The 22,437-nt window shown below is 41.0% G+C and overlaps 1 protein-coding gene across 3 annotated transcripts in view; it reads left to right on the top strand.

Moving 5' to 3' along the window:
• Positions 1-22,437, top strand: part of OTUD7A (OTU deubiquitinase 7A) — a 213,649-nt gene that overhangs the window by 107,455 nt on the left and 83,757 nt on the right. For all 3 annotated transcript variants that reach the window (XM_084816691.1, XM_084816692.1, XM_084816690.1), the window contains one exon: positions 10,190-10,344. In XM_084816691.1, coding sequence (XP_084672817.1) covers positions 10,194-10,344 — 151 coding nt within the window. In that variant the 5' untranslated portion in view covers positions 10,190-10,193. The remainder of the gene's footprint in view (positions 1-10,189; positions 10,345-22,437) is intronic.

Raw genomic sequence — 22,437 nt, forward strand, 5'->3', positions numbered from 1 at the left:
GCAAGGGTCAAGCACACAAGTGGTCAATCGGACTTGGCCAAGCACCTTGTCCGCATCCTCAGGCCTCAGTAACCGAAACTCATCCAATAAAACTGGACCAGACGGTGCTCTGAACGCCTCTACCAATGGAACTGCATTAATGTGGTGTCCAAATTCATGACGAATCTGAGTGACTTTATCTTCAAAGTGCTGTGCAAACTCGTCACAGCGTGCCACCGAGGGTTCCACCGTCTCTCTCCTTGGCCCAGAGTGTAACAGGCTGCGAACCACTCAGAAAATCTCTGCTGGACGACACTGAGAAGATGCAATGCTGGTGGAAAAGAACTGTCTCTTTGCCACCCTCACCACCACAGAGTAGGCTTGATAATGGGCTCTTACCTGTATTTGGTCAGACTCAGTATGCGTTTTCCTCCACCTGCGTTCTAGCCATCTCCCCTCTTGCTTCATTGCCCTCAGCTCAGGTGTATACCAAGGAGCTGGCTGGGTTCTGCTCAGAGGGAGAGGGCGCTTGGGCGCGATCGTGTCAACCGCCCGAGTCATCTCTGCATTCCACAGAGCGACCTGGGCTTCAACAGGAGCACCAGCCATACCAGCAGGAAAATCCCCCAGAGCCCTCTGGAATCCATCGGAATCCATTAATCTCCAGGGGCGGACCATTTTAATAGGTCCCCCACCCTTGCAGAGGGGGAAGGCTGCCGGGGGTCTAAACCTCAGCAGGAAGTGATCTGACCATGACAAAGGGACAGATGTTAATTCCTCCACTTTCCTATCACCATCCTCCTGCCCAGTCGAGAAAACCAGATCAAGCATGTGTCCTTTTATATGCGTTGGGCCGATGACATGTTGGGACAGCCCCATGGTTGTCATGGTGGCCATGAGGTCCTGAGCTGCGCCGGATACAGCGGCCTCAGCATGGAAGTTGAGATCCCCCAGGACCATCATCCTCAACAAGGGGTCCTCAACACCAAGTCCGAGACCACCTCCGTCAGCTCAGGCAGGGAGTCTGATGGGCAGTGGGTGGGCGGTACACCAACAGAATCCCTAATCTGTCCCAGGTACCCAACACAAGGTACAAGCAGTCAAGATCTGCACTCAAATGAGCAGGAAGCCTGGAGAGGGAGATTGAATTCCTATAGACCACAGCAACCCCCCCTCCCCGACCCTCAAGTCGGTGTTGGTGCTGCACCGAGTACACAGGGGGGCACAGCTGGGAGAGAGTGACCCCTCCCAGTTCCCCCACCCAGGTCTCAGTAATACATATCAGGTCAGCCCCCTCATCCACAATCAAATCATGGATGAGGGAGATTTTATTTTGGGTTGACCTGGCATTCAGCAGCAGCAGAACCAGACCCGAGGGCAAACTGGTAAGGCTGCCAGGAACCATCAGGTTGGGGGAAGAACCAGAAGAGGGGACAGCTGTAAGGTGTCTAGCCCCTTTTCTCCTCAGCTGGCCTGTTAATCCCCCAATGCCATACCTCCCCCTGCCCGTGACCACAGTTATAGTGGCACCTCCCTGACCCCCCGAGTTGCCCAATAGTCCTCCCAGGCACATATTAAAATGTTAGGATATAAAAATGTTCAACAGTGTAAAATAATATAAGAGATAAAAGAGAACAGCAGCTAAGAAGGAGCAGATAAAGTCCACGTTTGCCCCTTTCTCCCTCGTCTTTAGAGCTGCTGCCCTCTGCTGCTGCTATTTGCTGCTGGTATCTGTGGCTGCTGGTGTCTCTGGAGAGGCAGGTGGGTGGGTCTTCAGGTCCTGTTCCATGCGACTCCAAGTGCAATGCTAAGTGCTCCTTCCTGAGCAGCCTCTGGCAGCCCCGCCTTAAGTACCTGTTTGGCGGGGGCAGAAGCAGGCTCAGGATCCGCCTGGTGCAGCTGCTGGCTGGTCCTCCTTCCCACAGGCTCCTTTATAACTGAATAAATATATAAAAACTATCAATGGAAATTTAAGAATGCATTTAGTGTGGCAACAGTGCTCAAAAATAGTGAACCTTTATTTAGGTGTTTTAGTGATTGATAAGTTCAGAGTGAAAGCCTGCTGACATAACTTTTTTTAAATGACCTGACTGACATGAATTAACTACCAGGTAACTACCAATTTATTCCGTTACGAATAAAACCTAACACCTACTATGTTTGGCATCACTAATCTTCAGCTGTCTTTCCCTGTCTTTTTATCTGAATTTAGGTATGCTTGAGCGAATTAATGTCATTCAAGAAATGTGCATTCTGGTGCTAGCATTTATATATAGATTAACAGTAACATAGTGCTTGATTGCAGTTCTCTAGTACAGTTTTTCTAGGGAGAATAGATACACTGAGCCCAGGAAAACTCCAAAACTGCTACAGAAAAAGGCTACTCCATGTCTGAATTATTCTCACCTCAGTAAAAGAAGGCACATGCAGCCTCATTCCCTGATCTGAGCAGATGGGCAGGGGGAGAGACATTTCCTGCAGTAAGCATGGCCTAGGCCATTTTGAGCTCTGAGGGCCCAAGTTTCCCACCCATTCCTTTTAATGCTTTGGTAGTGTATTGAAATTGCCAGCTCTTGTTCAGTGGATACACAAAATTACACATAAATAAACTCATACAAATTAAACCCTCAAAATTCTCCATAACAAATTGTTCTGTGTGATGGGAAGAGAGTGAGATTTCATGTAACTATCTCCGGTTCAATTCATATGGAATATTTTCAGTTTTATAACAACCATGCCACTGTGTATTTTCTTGACTTGGAGAGGTTTACCATGATGAAGATTGATAAGAGCCATTTGATACTTATGTTCTTGTGTTCTTACACTGATTCTGACATTATTGACCCAGTATGTATTTAAATTCTGTCATTTAATGCCAGCTGCAAAATAAAATTATTTTCCTATCTTGCTATTATTAAGGCCTTTTTAATGGAACTTGCAGGACTGTTTAGCACAAGGTGGCTGCTGGGCAGAAACTTGTATATTCCTGGACTTTGCCTTCCTCTTCATGTTCTGATAAAGGGTTATTTGAGAACACCTTTGTTGTACAGGCTTCAAGATGGCACTATTTTGACACCTTGCTTAGGTTAGTAATGGGAATGACAAGCATTTTGTTTCCAACAGCAATTTGCTGCCAATTATGACATGAAGCTAATGGCCTTCTCCTGTTGTTTGACCTTAGCTTCTGATATTCAGAGGTATGCTGCTTCTGTACATGGAGGTTCCATTCTAACCTCAGCTAATGGAGTTTCTCTGCTAATTCCAGCAAGTGGGACATTGTAGTGTTCTTCCTCTTCACAGGAGTGCTCTTGTTCGGGGTTCCAGCCAGCCATTCTTTCCAAGCAGGGTATTCTATTCTTCTCTCCCCCCTCCCCCCTGCCATTTCCATTTTTCTTTTCCAACTGGTAACAGATGCTCAACATTCCATGTTTACTGAGTATAATAGATTTTCATTAGCCTGTTTTGCGGGAATCTTTGCTCCCTTAGATTAAAAAAAAGAAGTTTGTTTTGTTTTGCAAATCTCGGGTTCCTGTAGCATACTCCTGTTTCCCTCTTGTTTCTCAGTGGTCCCATTTTGGCTCCATTTCTCTTAGCACTCTCCACCTGAGTTCACAAATAGAGCGATTGATTCTAAAACGTTATATTGAATAACAAACTGAATATAAAGACCACAATTCAGTGTGCTGGCTTTAGTAGTGTTGGATTTTAGCCAATAAAGTCAATGATGCAATGGTGTAGTAAAATTGATCAGTGTCATTGTGGGTTGACATATCATATCCAAGACTTATGAAGTAAGACTACAATTGTGCTTGGATGTAAGCCCATAGAAATCAGCAATTTCTAATTATATAAGATCAGGCTTGAAGAATACTGGATCTCACTTTAGTTCTCACAAAATTATTGTGACATTTATTTCTGCACAGAGTAATAATATGTCCTCCTTGAGTGATCGCTGCCCTCACAGGTAGTCATGTGAACAATTTTTCCAATTTGTTCTGAGAACTGGCAAGATGATCTCACAATTTCCCTTGGCTAAGCTATATGTTTCTTATCACCAGTTCCTTTTAGAAACAAAGCACAGAAGGGCATGTATTAATCCATATCATAATTTATTTGTGTGTGCGTGTGTGTTTGTACAAATCTGTGGTGAGAAAATACAGCTAGCTTTTACCTTGCAGCGTGTATAGAATACATTCTATTATCTTCATGGAAACAAGATTGTATTTGCATTTCCTCAGCTATGACTGTTGGTTCTGTTAGCTACCTACAGACTAGCCCCTATGCCAATGAGTCAGTGTCATATACTGGTGTGATTGTTGCTTTTCTCAGCAACTGGATGGTACAGACAGCTGGCAGTAAGTTGCTGAACCTACATTGCATCACTTAAAATGTGAACAACCAGATCATTGTGCACAGGAAACAGGATTTCCTACCTCTTCAGAAAGAACTCTGTGCACAGAATGTATTATGTGAATAATTGGATGTATTAAAATACTGTCGTGTGCCTGCTCTAGCCTCTTATAAGATGTTCCTTGCATTTTAGGTAAATATAAGGTTTGTATGTTTGCTTAAGGTTTGCTATACTGCTGTGATTCAGCTAACTTTAAAATTATACATGTGGGCTTTGCGGGGAATCTGGTTGGCCATTGTGGCAAACAGGATGCTGGACTAGATGGACAGTTGGCCTGATCAAGTAGGCTCTTGGTACTTACTAATATGCTGTTCGGGAAAATTATTGTGACATTTATTTCTGCACAGAGTAATAATAATATCAGAAGTCTATCTTTTCAAAGATCTGTTTTATTTGTTTATAAATGCTGTAATCTGAGGCTGCATGCTATCTGTTTGTTCGTGTGTGTGTGTGTGTGTGAGAGAGAGAGAGAGAGAGAGAGAGAGAGAGAGAGAAGTGAGAGAGAAAATGAATATTAATTACTGGGCGTATTAACATTGGTTATGTTTTATTATGTGAATTTTCTATAGCACTTCTAATGTATTATATAGTGGAAATAGCAGTGGTTTCCCATAGTTGTTGTGAGAAAAAGCAAAATATATGAACTGTAAAGTACTTTATATGTAAAAAGTGTATACATCAAAATATTAACAATATAGTGGCAAGAGAATGCATTCTCATGGGGAAGCTGTGGAAAACCATTTATTTATGGCAAATGACCCCTTGCCATACTATATAGAGGTACACATCATGTGGATTCAACACCTAGAAGTTCACAATGTAATGGCCCAACCCATGTGGTAAATATTCGTACATATTGCAGCCCAGGCAGAGATGATTCACCACAATGAAGACATTTTTATAGCATCCCTGTGGCAACCTACAATGCATTCCCTAAGGCATCCACTGAGTTCATCTTTGAACATGGCAATCAGAGCCACGTTTTGAATCAGGAGCTTCTTGGTTCAGACTCTTAGCCATCATGCCTCACCAGCTATTTAGTCTTTGAGCCTTATGTGAAGGGTCTGCATATTTTTAAGGCAAGGTCACTGGTATTTTATATAGCTATAAATTTAAGTAGTCAGCATTATATTACTTTCCCTGGTGCCCCCTCCAAATGAGGTGAGGTGGGTGGCTACTAAGGAGAGGGCCTTTTTAGTGGTGGCACCCTGGTTGTAGAATGTCCTCCCCAGAGAGGCTCACCTGACACCTACATTGTGATCTTTTTGGTGCCAGGTGAAAGACCTTTTTATTTTCTCGGGCTATTTAGCCCTTCAATTTTAAAAATTGTGTTAGTGCATTCTTAGATCTTTGTACTGCTGTTGGCTTTTATCTTAGTTACTTACCTGGTTTTATTCTGTTTTCAACTTAGTTTTTTTATATTATACGTTACTATGTTCTTGTATTGTATGGTTTTAAGCTTTAACTTGTAAACTGCCCAAAGAGCTTCAAGTAATGAGTGGTATAGAAATGTAATAAATAAATAAATAAATAAAACTTGAGCTTAATAGATAGGCAATAAAGGTGGTTACTTTTATTTTTATTTTTTTATTAAATTTTTAAACCGTTCTTCATCAAATAACTATCAGGGCAGTTTACAAAATAGGGTGTGCAAAACAGAACCCGAAGTGGTCATACAACTACAACATATAAAAACAATAAAAACAGAATCATAAAACAACTTTAACAAGGCAGTAAAATGCAATAGGATAGACTAACAAACTAAAATGCCTGGGCAAACAGGGAACTTGGTGCCGATAAGATAGCAAAGTCGGTGCCCGTTGCACTTTTGTGAGGAGGGAATTCCACAGTTAGGGCGCCTTAACAGTAAAAGCTGTCTTCCTCATTGACACTTAATGTGTAGAAGTTTCTTTAAGAAGAGCCTCCCTGATGGAACTTAGGATATGGGCAGGCTGGTATAGGGAGAGACACTCCTTCAGGTATTTGGGTCCCAAGCTATTTAGGGCTTTGAAGGTCAAAACCAACACCTTTGAGCCCAGAAGCAAAGAGGCAACCATTGCAGCTCCCTCAGAACTGGTGTAATGTGATCCCATCTGGCCACATCCATAGACAGTCTGACAGCTGCATTCCTCACTAGTTGAAGCTTCTGGGTCATTTTCAAGGGCAGTCCCGTGTACAAAGCATTACAGTAATCCAGTTGGGAGGTTCCCAGCACATGAGCCACCCTGGCCAGACTATCCAAATCCAGGAATGATTGCAGCTGGCAAACCAGCCAAAGCTGTTAAAAGGCACTGAGCCACCGAGACCATGTGAGTTTCAAATGACAAAGCTGGATCAAGGTGTACCCCCAAATTACACATCTGCTCTCTGAGGGGGAGAGCAACCCTGTATAGAATAGGGGTGGGGGATAATGTGTCTTTCAAGCAAATTCTGGTCATTTGCTTGAAAGACACATTCTCATGACATTTGAACTATGAGCTATTTACCTTGAAGGAATCGTGAAAATATAAAAAAAAATAGTAAAAGCTATTTACCTTTTATTCCTGTTTGTTGTTACTGGGTAGTTGAACCACTCCTTGGTAGAGAAACAAAAGTTTGTGTTTGTCTTTGCTGACTTGACATGTTGTCAAGTTGCTCCTGAGTTTGATTGTGATGTGACAATGAATGCTACAATGAGATAATATCATCGTACACAGTGTTTGGCTCTTAAGAGAGTAATCTCAAATAGGAAGCAGTCAGTGTGAACAACTGGCTCACATTTTAAATATGAGAAGCAGCAGTCTGGGGATTGCATTGGGAGTAGTATTCATCATTCTCCTTATGATTGCAATCATCGTTATACTCAAAAGAGATTCTTTAACATGGCTCTATAGAAGTCTGGTGAATCTGCCCTCTCTGACAAAACAGACATCACCAGTTGCTTCTGAGGAAGGCTGTAGAGAGACAGAGAGGCCCTGTGACGAAAGTGGTAGTAGTTCTACTTTGAAGGAGAAAAATGATCATCACACTTCAGAGGAGGTGGAAGAAAACGTAAAATCCAGTGAAAACAGAACATTCAGGCATGGATGAACCAGATAAAATAATAATTGACTGTAAGCCTGTCGGCAAGGCCTGTTTTAATTTTTGCTCAATCCCTAAAAATCCTGGGGTGCTTTATAAATAACAACAACTGCTGCTGCTGCTATTAGTATTAGTAACAACAGCATTTATGTAGTGCTTTGTGATTGTTCAGTATGCTTCATATATATTATCTCAGTAAATCCTTACAACAACCCTCAAAGGTTGCATTATTATCCCACAATTGCATGGACCTGAGGCTGAGAGAAAGCGCACAATTTTCTTAAGGCTGCCTAGTGGGTTTATGGCTGAGGTGAAATCTGAATAAGATAACTGCTGTATTTGAGCTCATAGTCTTTGCCACTGCACAAATAATTGTACAAATTTTATAGTGTCAGTATTTTACAAATCTAAATTTAACACAAATGCTTGCTACAGTAAGCATCTTAAAAACAGAAGACACAGTGTAATAATAAGGCCAGATCATAAACTGTCTGAATTCTACGTAATTATTTATGTAATTTATTTACCTTGAGCACACTCCGGGAGAGAGCGGAGGACAGGAAGGCCTGGCGTGCTATGGTCCATGGGGTCACAAAGAGTCAGACATGACTTAACAACTGAACAACAACAATTTATTTACATCTTTGGAGAAGGACTTGTTGCGCATGCTGTGACCTGTAGGTTGTCCTGGCAGCAAAGTTGAAACAAGCTTTCACCTATCGTTCGGAATGCTCTCCTCCCTATTGTACAGGAGGCGCCTTTTTAAAACACATCATTTTTCTCAGGCTTTTCCCAAGCACTAAACACTGGATCTTACTGCCCTGGATTTTAAGTATTCTTGGTGTCTAATTTCTATTTATTATGTTTATTTTGTTTTGTTTGTAAACCACGTTGAGTTTTTGGATAGTTAGTAGTCTATAAATATTTTGAAGAAGAAGAATAGTGATAGAAGTGTGAAATCATGTACCTGGCAAGATTTTGGCAACTTGATAGTATCAGTCTTCATTTTTTTTATTTCTAAGCAAATCTCTGGGCCGTGCAGTTATAAAAAAAAGTTTGGAAACCCTTGAGGAGAAGAGAGAAACCACGGGAGAGGCAAGAAGGACAAGCATTAATCCCTGTCTCATAGTCACTAATTTCTGGAGAAAACAGTATCTTGGAAACAACAACAACAATAATAATAGTGTGAAATATGCACATTTATATACTGTTACTGCATGTATTTGCCTTGGCACAGAGCACACAGCTCTGAATAAAAGACTGATTGTGGCTTTTGTCTTCCTTTGAACTGTATGAGCTTGAACTGCCTTGTTTAAACCACATGTACATACTTACTAATTATGGGAATTTGTTTTTGCAGTTTATTTTTCACCAAGGCATTATATGAAAACAATGAACTTGTAGTAGGGTGGAAGATATAGAATGTTTGCATGATGCAGGGTGGATTAAAAATAAATGATTTTTTAAAAATATGTTTTAATTGGATTTTCAAAAATTTAAATCAGGTTTTTTATTTACATTGAGTTTTTAAAAATCATAAATAAAATACTAAATTTCTCTCTCACTTAAGTAATGACATAGTTACAATTAAATATCATAAACATGCTAAATCTACACTAACAGTCACATAAAAATGAAGTTACTTTTCCAATTAAATATGGGCATTAATTTCAGTTTTTCATCTCATGAAAATGGCTTTGTCCAGCCTAACTGCTTGCTCTTGCTTCTTGAAAGTTTTGGGCTTTCAGTTTCTCTGACCAAAGTCACATTTGCAAAGACACAGGCTAGATAGGATTGTTGTTCTGTGCTAATGTGATGGTGACGTTGGGCTACGTAAGGCAGAAGAGTTAGTTAAGATATAAATATAATATAGCAAGGTGGATTTATTGATTTATTACACTGATTTTTCAAAAGTTAAATTGGATTTTTTTTGGTAGTAAGTATCAAACTTCGCTTTGAGCTATCAGTCATGGGCATTTCGTGTTGTTGGGGTTTTTTGCTACTTTGTTTTTTGTGAGGGCAAGGCTGGGCCAAGACAAGAGTGAAGCAGAAAGTTGCAACACTGGAAAGAAAAAGTGGAGACAAAATTATCCTGTATGCATCTTCCTGTATGGCCATAGCAAGGCTACAATTCTATACCGACTTACCTGGGGGTAAGCACTATAGAATTCAGTGGAACTTATTTCTGAAGGGCCATGTATAGGATTGTGCTGTTAACCTCACACTGTAATGGGTGCTGGTCATAAGAACGAGCCTATATGGAAATATTTTAATGACATTCCCTCTATAGGTAAAAAGGAAAGCATGCAAAATATATACAGCGAGATGAAGAGATGCAAAGCCAGCTTGTAAGAATGAAACAGTGTAAATACTCTATCTAGTTGTAAATTAACATGGCTTAGTGGTCCGTTTTGCACCATTGTTCAGGAAATATATGAAAAAGTTTCAATGGGAAACTTGTTTTAAATCAGTGTTTTAAATTGACCTTTTTTCTTGCTGATTTAAAACCATGATTTAAATCAATCCACCCTGGCATGATGGGTTTGGTTTTGACAAAATGGGGTGTCAGTATTGACAAGCACTGGAGCAACCATATTAACTGTGCAACAAGAGTTTTCAAGAATATGTAATAATAACCTTCCAATTTTATTTTTCAATATTTCAAGCTTAGAAACTTGATCTTTAGTCTCTCTCCGTAGCTTTTATCTATAGGATTACTTTATTTTTCTCTCTTCATAGATGGATGTCTTGTAGCCCGCTGCCAAATCCTGGCACTGCTGCACATCTCGCAGCACCTCTACATGGTCACATGACTCTTGATATGGACGCTGTCCTGTCAGACTTTGTTCGGTCCACGGGGGCAGAACCAGGTCTGGCAAGAGACTTGCTGGAAGGTAAGCTCAGGCTTCATAGAACTCTTAAAATGTTTTTTCCTATCCATTCTCTGTGAAAGCATTCTCCTTTATACTCTTGATCTGCATCCATAGAAGCCTGCCTGGGCTTTATGATCAGCAACTGAGGCCCTACTCTCTATCCTGTCAATAAGAGAGATTAGGTTGACTGATACCAGGGACAGGGTATTTTTGGAAGTGGCCCCACATTATGGAACTTTCCCCACTAGGAAATACAAGCGCCCCCAAATTTGGAGACTTGAGAAACAACTTTGAAACATTTTTATTTCAGTCCACTTTTTATTGATTGCTGATGCTTTTATTAATTGCAGTTGATGTTTTAACTGCTGCTGCTCAAATTTAAGTGGTTTTAATGTAGTTTTAACTGGATGATCATTATGTGTTATGACTGTATTTTAAGAAATCTTGTACACCACCTTGAAGGGGCAATTGTGCCCTAAAACACAGTATATACATCTGGTAATAAATAAATAAAAATGCCATGATGCAGGATTTCCTTTATGGGATCAACATGAGAGTTAGACAGTTATGAAGAGGAGCTTTTGATTCTGGTGTCTGAGATGTGACCCATCAGGAAGTATATGGGCTTCTCCCCCGCCCCCATTTGAGGACAGTGTGGGATGCTCCATAGTGTGGATATGTTTGCTGATAAAAGATTTTTAGAAGACTTGGCTGCTCCATGTGACTGGTCTCTTCCATTCATTGCAGTGGGGCTTGCACAGGAGAATGTATTCTGAGTGGGTTATACCACTGTTAATTAGGGGGAACGTGATGGTGCCATCTGCATTTTCCACCAAGCACCAAAATCTCTTATGCTGGCCCTGTGTGTAACTTTGTGTTCAGAATTGCACGCTCTGTCATTACTGCAACAACTGTCAAGTTTTGTGAAGTGGGTAAATGGCTGCAATATTCTGAAACTATCTTCTAAAACAATCTGCTGAGAAAAATTAGGTAGCTAAAAATGTTTGCTAAATAAAAACAAGTATTGAAGGAAATAGCAAATGGTTATTGTGTTTAATTTGTTTTAAGATAGTTATTTATCTTGAGTACAGTAAACTGTGGAAGGAAGTGTTACATTGAATTCTGTTTGCCTAGCATAGGCCAAACGTTTTAGCAAAGATAAAAAAAACTAAAACACTAAAACACTAAAAAACTGGGCACATGAGAAGAGGTTTGAGACCAGAGGTGGGGGGTTCAATGAAGAGTAAACAGTTATTTAGAATACTATTTATGCCATTGGTTATGTGCTATGAAGTTAAAATATCATGTTCCTCCCTTGCCAGCTTGTGAAATGCCCCAAGTGTATGTAACATGTTGTGGATATATTTAGATAATGTTTCAATTCATAGTTTTCTGTACTTGTTGCAATGTAAATCACACTGGAAAATAAGGATTTTTTAAAAGCCTGTCTTAAAGAGTTTGGGTATTCAAATGTTTTCGCACTCTTAGAAATAACGCCTTCACCATTTTCTAGTGCAGAAGAGGCTACAGTTCCAAGAGAAGTCTGAATTTTATGTTTCTCCTCTACTTTAAGACCATATCTGAGCAGCTCAGGACTTCATGGCTACCATGACAACCATGGGGCTGATCAAACATGCCATTGGCCCATTACATGTAGCTGGTCACACTTTGGATTTGGTTTTCTCTAATGGACAGGTGGATGGTGGGCTGAAATTGGGGGATCTTACATCTATTCCCTTATGCTGGTCAGATCACTTCCTGCTGAGATTTAGGCTTTGACTAAATATTCCTCCGGCAGTGGGTTGGACCTTTTATCATGGTCTGCCTCCAGAGGCTAATGGATTCCAGTGAATTCCAGGGTGGTCTGGGGGGATTTTCTGGTTAGTATGTGGGGTCCTCATGTCAAAGCCCTGGTCACTCTGTGAAATATGGAGATAACCCAGGCAATTAACATGATCACTCCTGAACATCGTGTCTGATTTTGCAAACCCCATTCAGCTTCTTGGTGCACATCTGACCTGAAGACAATGAAACAAGCTGGGAGAAAATGGGAATGCAGGTGGAAGAAAATTTGTCTCAAATTTGTCTGATCAAACATGAGTCAGAGGTCATTATTGAGCCTATTTTGTGGCATTGATGTAGGGGAAGAAGCAGTTTTTCTCCTTCACCATTGTGTCCTTCCAATGTCGTCTAGCAGAGCCTTTCCAAATGGTTTAGGGTGTTTTGGGTTCTGGCTGAGTAGGAGATGAGATAGAAGCTTCAGTTGCTGTGACTTGTTTGCTAGACATTTTGAGGACAAAATCACTCATATCCATCATGATTTTCAGGCATTTTAATCTAAGGAGATGTCCAGTGTACCATCTGGTCAGATTTTACTGGATGACTTTCAGTTTTTAGGGCCCAAGTATGGGGACAAGGTGCTTGGCAAAGATTGACCCTCCACCAGTTTGCTCAACCCTTGTCCCTCATGGATTATTAAATATAGTAGGGAGTGGATGACTGGCTGGGTCCAGGAGGTTACAAATTCTTCCTTATGAGAGTGAGTGGTCACAGACTAATTAAAGGAAAAAACCACTTCTGAAAAAAAAAAAACATAGTTGGACCTGGAAGACCTGAATAATTATAGGGTGGTGGCTAATATCCCCTTCCTGGGCAAGGTGCTTGAGTGGATGGTGGTCAATCAGTTCCAGACATTCTTGCATGAAACAAATTTTCTAGATCCATTTCAATCAGTGTTTAGGCTTGGTCTGGGCCCTTGATCACCCTGGGGATCACCTTTTCCAGGAGAGAGACGGGGAAGTGCAACCCTATTGATTCTCTTGGACTTCTCTTGCAGCTTTCAATACCATCAACCATGGTATTCTTTGGAAGAGGCTCTCTGAGTTGGGTGTGTTCAGTAGTGCTTTGGATGCGGATGGTAACATTTCAAGAAGGTGATACTGGGAGATTTCTGCTTAACCCTATGGAATTTATGCTTTGGGGTACCATGCTGTTTACATGAAACCACTGAGTGAGGTTATTCGGAGATTTAGGAACATAGGAAGCTGCCTTATACTGAGCCAGACCTTTGGTCCATCTAGCCCAGTATTGTGGACACTGACTGGCAGCAGCTCTCCAGGGTTTCAGGCACGATTCTTTTGTAGCCCAATCTGGAGATGGCCAAGGTTGAACTTGGGTACCTTCTGCGTGCAAAGCAGGTGCTCTACCACTGAGCTGCAACCCTACTGCGTTTAGCGTGCAGTGCCATCAGTATGCTCCCTTTAATCAGACCTAGGAGACGCAGTGGAAGTGCTTAATCAGTGCCTGGCCATGGTAATAGATTGGATGAGGGTTAATAAACTGAAGCTCAATCCATACAAGATGGAGGTGTACTGTTAGTGAGTTCTTTGACCAGGTGAATGGTGTTCAACCTTTTTGGGAAGGTGTTGCACTCCCCGCAAGATATCAAGTTTGTATCTTGGATGTGCTAGATATCTAGTATCTAGATCTGTTTTTATCACTAGATGCACATGTCTTCTGTGCTTGGAGCACCTTTTACTAGCTTAGGCTGGTATGCCAGCTATGATGCTACCTAGATAGAGACCACCTTAATAAAGTTTGGAAAAACTCAGAGCAAGTTGGTGGATACATAGAGCAGAGCATTTCTTCAGTAGAGTTTTGTGTTATTATATTGGCATCATCTCTTGGGTTTTGTGGGGGAAACTGTATTCTAACAAAGTTATTGAAAACATCACTGTGATATTGCAGCAGTTTTTAAAAAATCAAACATTATTTTTAAAAGGCAAAAAGAACACATTTGTCTAAACCAATGAATGATACACTTGTTCTTTTTTGTGCTAAGCCATCTGTATCAGAAATATACCGCCACCTGCTACATGGAATAATTATCACCCACCTCCAGCTTGATATATTGCTTATTTGAGGTAGGTACAATTTACCACTCACTTGTATAAACCACAAGGGAGCCAGAATGAGTGCAGTCAGGTGCACTGACTCAGCAATAGTTAAAGCTAAGTAATCCATCCTTGCATTCTCTCCAATGAGCACAGGTTTAATAAATACAATCCCTATATTCCATCCATTGGTGGGGTATACTGAACCCAACCCAACACTGGAGTTTTAACTGCTAGCTCTTTTGATGGTATAACACTCTTTTCCTTTTTGAAAAATGGATTTTTAAATATGGCTATTTGATGCTGCATTTTGAATATATGAAGATTTTTGCCTATCAGACAGTCAACCTGCATGTTGTTTTGGGATCTTATCATTGCCTTTTAAGTTGGCAGATGACTAGCCATTTGCTGATGTGGGCTCCTCACTCTCTTTCTTGAGATCTCTGTTTCCATTTCTCCCTTTCTTATCATTATAAACCCACCTGAATTCTTATCTCTGAGAACCTTTAGAAAATCCACTGTTGTTGCCTCTTACATCTCTAGTCTTCTTCTTTCCTCATTTTCTTTTTTAAAAAATCTTAAAAGCAGTTTTAAAGCGTTTTTATTATATTTTCTAAGTACTGCCACACTCTGACTTAATGTGAAATGTATTTTGGGGGGTTGTGGAGAAATTCATATTTTCATGTTCATATGTCAACATTTCTCTGCTGTGGGATGTCCCAGGATCTACAGAAGTGTTTCTTCCATTTGGCTTGCTCACAACCATACTGTAGGAACTACACAGTCATTTACAAGCCATCAACTAAGGTCTGTCATCCTGTATCACCAACATCCACTTGCTTTCTGCAGATTTGATATATTCCAGCCTTCCCTAACCTTGTGCCCTCCATATATTTTGGACTACAACTTCCACCATCACTGGCCATTAGCCACGCTAGCCTGGGCTGATGGACATTGTAGTCCAAAATATCTAAAGTGCACCGGGGTTGGGAAGGCTAGATATGGACAGTAACCCACCATTCTTTGAGGTGAAAATTCTGCCACATTTCCAAAAATTATAATTTCTTCTTCAACTTATTTTGGTCAAAACACATTTAAGATACAAGCCCCCAAGTTTCATAGCCTGCTAGTTAAAGAATTTGGGGATATAATTTTCATAGTGTTTGTCTAAGTTGGGGTAGAAGAGCTTAAAATTATCCAGTATGTATAAAATATTCCTTTTTTTTTCACCTGGCATTTACAGATGAAAACATTCATTTATATATTCCAGAACTCTGGCTATCTACTGTATATGTATTTATGCATGAAAAATTTCCCAGTTTACTTTGACATTAAATGATACCATATCTCTGTTGAGATAGAAAGTTGGGAAGGAGTGTTACACTCCCCATCTCTGTCCTTCTTAAAAAAGCAGTAATTATCTATCTATAACAGAAAGCGAGCAGTAATCTATGTGGGGTTTGAAATTGTATGTTCATTCCATTTTATCACCCTGTAAAGTAGTTTGGGAATAAATGAGTGATTAAAAAAATGGATAGTGACAACATAGAAAATCACCATTCACAGAGCTAATACATAAAAAATAGCACACATAATTGCCATAGCTGAATAATGTTGAATTTAAATTATAATTAAGAGGGCCGGTTGGAAACATGAAAAGAAAGGTGGCTGTCTATGCATTATATGACCAGAAGACATACCATCTTTCCATGTCATGATGCACTCTCGCAATTGACTTTTCTTGTGTGTGCCAAGTAGGGTGGCATACAATTAGCACTGTAACAATTTCCAAAGGGGTAGCCATGTGTTTCACTGTGGATTTGAAAAAGAGATGGAGTGGGTGGTGATATCCAGGGTTAAGATGGTTCCAAATCCAAATTAAAGTAACATTTAAATAATGGTGGCTTCAAAAAGCAACTTAATTGCTTGACGTCAGCCAGCTTTTTAGAGAATGCCATTTAAAAGAAATGTCAGCATCTAAGCAGGTCTTGTGGATTGCCTCATTGTCTGCTTGTTTGTGAAGATGGCATTCTCAAGAGCATGTGTTGAGGGAATCTGGCAATTTCTGACTGTCCTTTGAAAGATTGTTAAGTGCTTTCATCCTTCTGGTGTAAATGCTGCCTTGGTTCAATAGAAGAAAATTAGAGGCATTCTGCTTTGATAAAAACTAATAATCATCATCTGGTTTGAGAGCCAAGAATTACTCATATGTGATTTCTCTGAAGGCTTTTTCTGGCAGAGGTAGCTTTATGCCATGCATGAACTAGCATCAGTACACTGTTCCGCCAAATAACAATACTACTAGATTTCCTTGTTTAGGAATAATACAGATTTTTCTGTGATTAAAACCAAGCTGTAGTATTGTTATTATTAATATTATTTCATGCATATAAGCAAAAAACTGGGATAAAAGTTATAAATACCCTTATTTGCAATCAAATTGGCTCTCGAGGGAGCTGTTGATTTAGATTCCAGAGTATTTTAAAACACTTCTATCACTTCTTACACAATTTCATACTCATGATTAAGGAAATTAATTTTAAAATAACTTTTTAAAATGTCATACATTTTCTGTCATTTTGTAGCTTCAGGCCCTAGCAATATAGTTTCACTATCATTAAAACTCCGGAATACTTTGCTTCAAATTTAAATTTCAAATTTAAAGCATAATAAATATGCTTTATTAACCTAATGAAAGCCTCTACTATTATAACTAAGCATATACAAGCCTTTCTAGTTTGTTTGTATTTTTTCTTGTGTGCAACAGTGAAGATACTTCTTGTATTTCCCATGTGTGGCTTCTAATCTCTTTTGTGTTACTGCTAATGCTGATAGGTAGCAGCAACAAATGCTTAAAAGTTTCAACAGGAAATGTGGTAGGAAGTGAAGTAACTCACTGATAGATGCATAACAAATGAGAGAGAGCTTTTGTTTCAATCCACCTTGAGTTTTCTCTCATCCCCTCCCAGTGATCACAGAATTATAAAGAGAGGAATGAGCAAGTCCATAGACACCTGGACCACTAGGAGAGAAATAATGGGGTGCTAACTTTTACTGAGCATTTCAGTGTGTTTTTTTTCCTTCTACCATGCTGCCATGTAGACAGAGAGGGTTTCCTCTGCTGGTGGCACTGGAGAAGAATAGAGCACTTCAGGGAATTTGCACCCCTGGTTGCTTCACTTGTTTTCAGCTGCATCACAGTATTCCAAAACTAGATTATTGTGCAACACACTGAACATGTATGTGCCAGGCATTAATGATCACAGCTCATCAGTGACTGCCAGAATGCTCACCACAGCATTTGTCATGGAGGGCTGTTAAGCTAACAAGCCTATTGCCAAAATATATGTATACAATATACATCCAGTGGGACTGTCTCTAGTGCAAGTCCTGTTAAAGAAACAGACTTGTGCAAGAGTTCCTACATCAGATGTATCTAATAAGAATGACTGAGACCTGCACAACCCCTGCCAAATAGCAAATTCCTCTGCAATTGAAGCAGGGTCATGCTATATGCTGGAAGCTGTGTGCACTGCCCTCCATTAACTTCCATGAAAGACCACTGTTGATAGTAATGGGATGTCAGATGACTTTCTTCATGACAGCAGCAGTATCTCTAGAATATCCAACAATTTTCAAGGCCAAATTAATAGGTGTTACAAAAAAAATATATCAGTAGTGTTTGGAACCAAGTCAGCCTTATTTAAAATAGTTTTTTTTTCTTATGCAGTCAACATTAATAGCAATTATTTGATCCAGGTTCACAAAAATACACGTTAACATTGTAAACCTATACTTGCTTATCTGGGACTAAGCCCCACTGAACTCACTGGGACTTAGATCGGAGTAGACATGTATAGGATTGCACTGTACATTTGGCAGTATATATTAATTATTTTACATAAAAATGATTTTCAACATTAAACAAGATTTTTGAAGTTTTTAACTGCGTCCATTAACAATCACCATATTATTTTACATATCCCCTGCTGCAGTTGCAGTTCCCTCCTCTGTACTTACCTAGAATTGTATGTTTTATCTGCTGCTGTTAGTTTAATGTTGTTTTTGCTGCTTTTTATTTTTTATGTGCTTGTTTTATCTGATTTATTGACTTATGTGTGTATGTGGCAATTTTACTCTGGTTTTACTTATTACATTTTAATATTTTAATGTTGTTTTGTATGATCTTATGCTGTTTTATTGACTATTGTAAACTGCCTTAGGTGGATAATCTATCCTGAAAGTCGGTTTTAAAATCCATTAAATAAATAAATAAAATGTGTTCCAAAATTAAGTTAACTGACTCCTTTGTGCAGCAGTAATGTGTCTGACCTATTGAGTCAGTCACACTATTTTCTATGAATTAATGGGTTAGTGCTTCACTAATCATTTATTGTATTTATAGTAAATTGTACGTATTGAACTCTTTGTTAGTTTCCCTCTCTAGGGCATTCACGATGTAATAACAATGGTTTTCATAATATGTTCCAGAATTTCTCAATGGCAAGATTGGTAATGGTGGACAAACTTCTCAGAAAAACTGCTTGCCCACCAATCTACCAATCTTCCCCTATGTTGTACAGCTGTAGGAAAGTGTTGGGTATGTTCTCAGTCATACACTCAGTTTAAGCACGGCAATAGTGAGGTCCAACCTGCCTGGCTTGGGCCCTAATCAAACTAGGTATGACCCTAGAACATGCTCCAGAATCTTCTTCAAGACACTGACAAGACAAATAAACCAGGAGAGGGTTTTCTGAAAGAACAACATTTAAAAAACTATGGGTGTATAAGATAACCAGAGCACTTTGCTCTCTGAGGCTATATTAATAGGAACATCACTTTCAAGACTACAGAAATAACGAGGACTGGAAAAATTCTGACAGTCTGAACAGCTGATGCTGGCTAAGTGATGGGCAAAATCTGCACATCACGATTCAGTATGGGCTGAGTCTTTCCAAAAATCTTTGGAGAATTCTCAGAAAAAGCTCAGACTTTTCCCAAGAATTCTGCAGAGCTTGGAAAGATCTAGCCCATGAGAGTTAGGGTTGCCACAATTTCCCTCCCATCCAGCCACTCTTCCAAATGTATAATTTTGCAGTCATCTGGGAAAGACCTTGATGTTTGCAACCCCCTTTGACTACTGTTGTCCTTTCCTCAAAAATTTCAGCTCTTTTCTAGCATGCTTGAATCCTCCACTATCAAGGGGTACTCTAGGAGTCATAATTTTTAATTTCCTCTAGCAAATGATTCAGAAAGAATAAATAATGATACTTCCCAGAAATAGCAATACAAGCTCAAAACATGTTCAGAAGACTTCATTGCAGAATGAAGCCTCTTAGAAATAGCACCGCGCTTCTTTCTGGGAAATGCTGTTGTTGTTGTTCTTATTCCTCTTGATCAATGAGTCAGGAAGAATAAAAAAGAAAAACTAAACTTCTTCTTTGTGGTCTCTGCATGACACATATGGGCTCTGTGCCTGTGCCAAGTCTCATTCAGGAAGCTCCTATAGGTGAGGAACATTTTTGGCAGGATCCCTCCCCCACCGTCCACTGTGTATGTCTTAGGGGGTCCCTGCCCATCCCTCAGTTCTCTTTCACCCGCCATAGTGGATAGTCTGTTCAGAGCTTCCTCTCTGTGGGAAAGAGAATTGCAGTGCTTTTTCTTCTGCTGCTGGTGAGGACATTGTTTTTTTCTTGTTTCTTTTGTGTTCTCTCGTGTCTTCATCGTCGTTCCATCCCCCCCAAAATAAAATCCTTTGTCGTTCGTCCCTCTGTTGACTGCGGCTGCAATGTTGCTTATGGCGGCAAAGGCACCTTTTCATAAGTGTGTCAAGTGTGGGAGTAAGTTGCCCCCACTGACCCTCGCTCCCTCTGCCTTTTCTGTTTGGGTGAAGGCCGTTTACCCAATTCCTGGTCCCTGTGCCAGTTGTTTACTAAACAGGCATGAAAGAACAGATTGGACAGTCTTAAGGCAGAGCTGTGGAAAAGAACATTACTGGCTATGGATCTAGAGAACATGGCATCTTTTGTCTGCAAAAGACAAAGCAGAGGTGACTGTGTCTTCGTCTAAGTCGATGTCCCCTCACCTGACAACGTCCGTTGAACGGGCTGATCCTCCGACTCCGGGGTGCTCCTTAGCACTCTCAGTCGCCAGAAAGATCACTACAAAGGCAAAGATTCCAAAGTCGGGATCGACTGGCCTTAAAAAACAGAAGAAAAAAAGCTGCCAAAAAATCTTCCAAACCGAAAGAAACACCTCTTTCTTTGCTGGATTTGCCAATTTGTGTATTGTCACTGGTACCAACTGCTCCAGTCATTCAGCTGGTGTCGACGGTGCCTGAGGGTGAAATCTTGGACTTTCCCCCTCCACTACCAGTCTCTTGGGATTGAGAGACTTCTCCATCCAGAGATAGTCAGTCACCGGTGAGGCACGAAGCCTCTCGTTGCCGCATCCCATCTCCTCCTCGGGACTGAGAGCATTGGTTTCATCCTGGGCTGTGCTGTTCCCCCTATCGGGATCACTGCTTCGACTACCATTATAGGGAGAGATCAAGGTCTCCACATGGTGACTGGGAGAGGGGTTCAGAGTGGTCTTGCCCTCCACAACACCCTTGCCATTTCAAAGACTGGCATACTCTCCAGGACCGAGAGTACTTCTTTGACCACTCCAGATATATGGGAGCAGCTTCACCTCGGTATCTACCACGGGCATCGGAAACTGTTTCTCATCCTCTTGCGAGAGATGAGTTGCTCGTGCCTCCACCCGTGCCACCTCGTTCCTCTTCATTGCTGCGGAGTCAGTTGGAGCCACCTAAACCAACTCAATCAATTTTGGCATCGGAATCGCAGCCGATCCCACCTGCAGACCCCTTGCCACAAGCAGCCTTGCATCATGAATCAGCTGATGATTACCAGTCAAATTCATCTTCATACTCCTCTATCCCACCTTCCATCCCATCTCCAGATGACATAGTGGGATCCCAGGACGGAGCCTCTCCCTCGGAGGACATCAACTTCACTTAGCAAATCAGCTGGATGACCCATTCTTCGGGCACTGAAATACAGCAGCTGGAGGAGCATATTCAGGACCCCGTCTTCAACTCAGTCCATACTGAATCATTGAAACCAGGTGCTCCTGACCCTTATTCAAACTGTTCCATCAGTCCTGGAAGGCTCCATCTTCCATGGCTCCGATGTCTAAGCACTTTGAATCCCTGTATAGGGGGCAGGAAAAGGACACAGCATTCTTGCATTTATACCCATGCCCCAACTCCATCATCATGGAATCGGCACAGGGATGGTCACAGAAACCTCATGCATTGCCTGTTGACATGGAAGGGAGAAGGCTAGATCTTTTGGGTAGAATGTATTCCTCTGCTGCCCTGGGGCTCCATATGTCCAATTATCAGGCCATTATGGCCAGACACCAGCTATTCCTGTGGGAAAAAATGGACTCCCTTTGTGCCTACCTTCCAGAGGACCAAAAGGACCTTGCCAGGTCTTCCATACTGAGGCTGTCAAGCCATCGAGACAGCAGATTAATAGCTCTTGGCATTAGGTGGACTGTAGCGCCAAGTCGATGGTTGGCACCATCACCCTCAGGAGGCATGCTTGGCTAAGGTCTGCGGGCTTGATTCCTGAAGCCAGGTCCCGAATAGAGGATTTGCCCTTTGACAGTGAAGGGCTCTTTACCTTGAAAACGGACGAGCAGATAGAGTCTGTCCAGAAAGCAAAGACAACCACCCGTAAGATGGGCTTGTGCCCTCAACCCGCACAGCACCAATACAGATGCCACAAGTGGTTTCACCCTCAACCGTATGCAACCAAACAGCAATTTGACTGATACCAATGCTACCATCCCACCCAACAGCAGAAAAAGCAGACTGCTCCATCTTCAAAGTTTTGTCAGGGTTGTAGCAGGCTCAAGTCATCTTTTAAGTGTCGCCTTTGACTTCCTGGTGTTTATCACCCCCAACCTCTCCAGTTGGCCTGCGTTCGGATCTGTTCTGGCATGTTTCCTGCCAACCTGGAAGGCAATAACATCAGACACCTGGGTGTTAGATATAATTGCTCAGGGTCACATGATAGAATTTAATCCCCCCCCCCCCGCAGAGACTGTTCGCGTTACTCCATCATCACAAGCCCCCCTTCTGGAGATGTCCACCCTGCTTCAAAAAGGAGCTATCCAGAGAGTCCTTCCATTCCATCCGGAAGACAGTTTC

This window comes from Heloderma suspectum, chromosome 11 (genome assembly GCF_057233095.1).
Source record: "Heloderma suspectum isolate Gila_16-S chromosome 11, 16-S_ref, whole genome shotgun sequence".
Taxonomy (NCBI): domain Eukaryota; kingdom Metazoa; phylum Chordata; class Lepidosauria; order Squamata; family Helodermatidae; genus Heloderma; species Heloderma suspectum.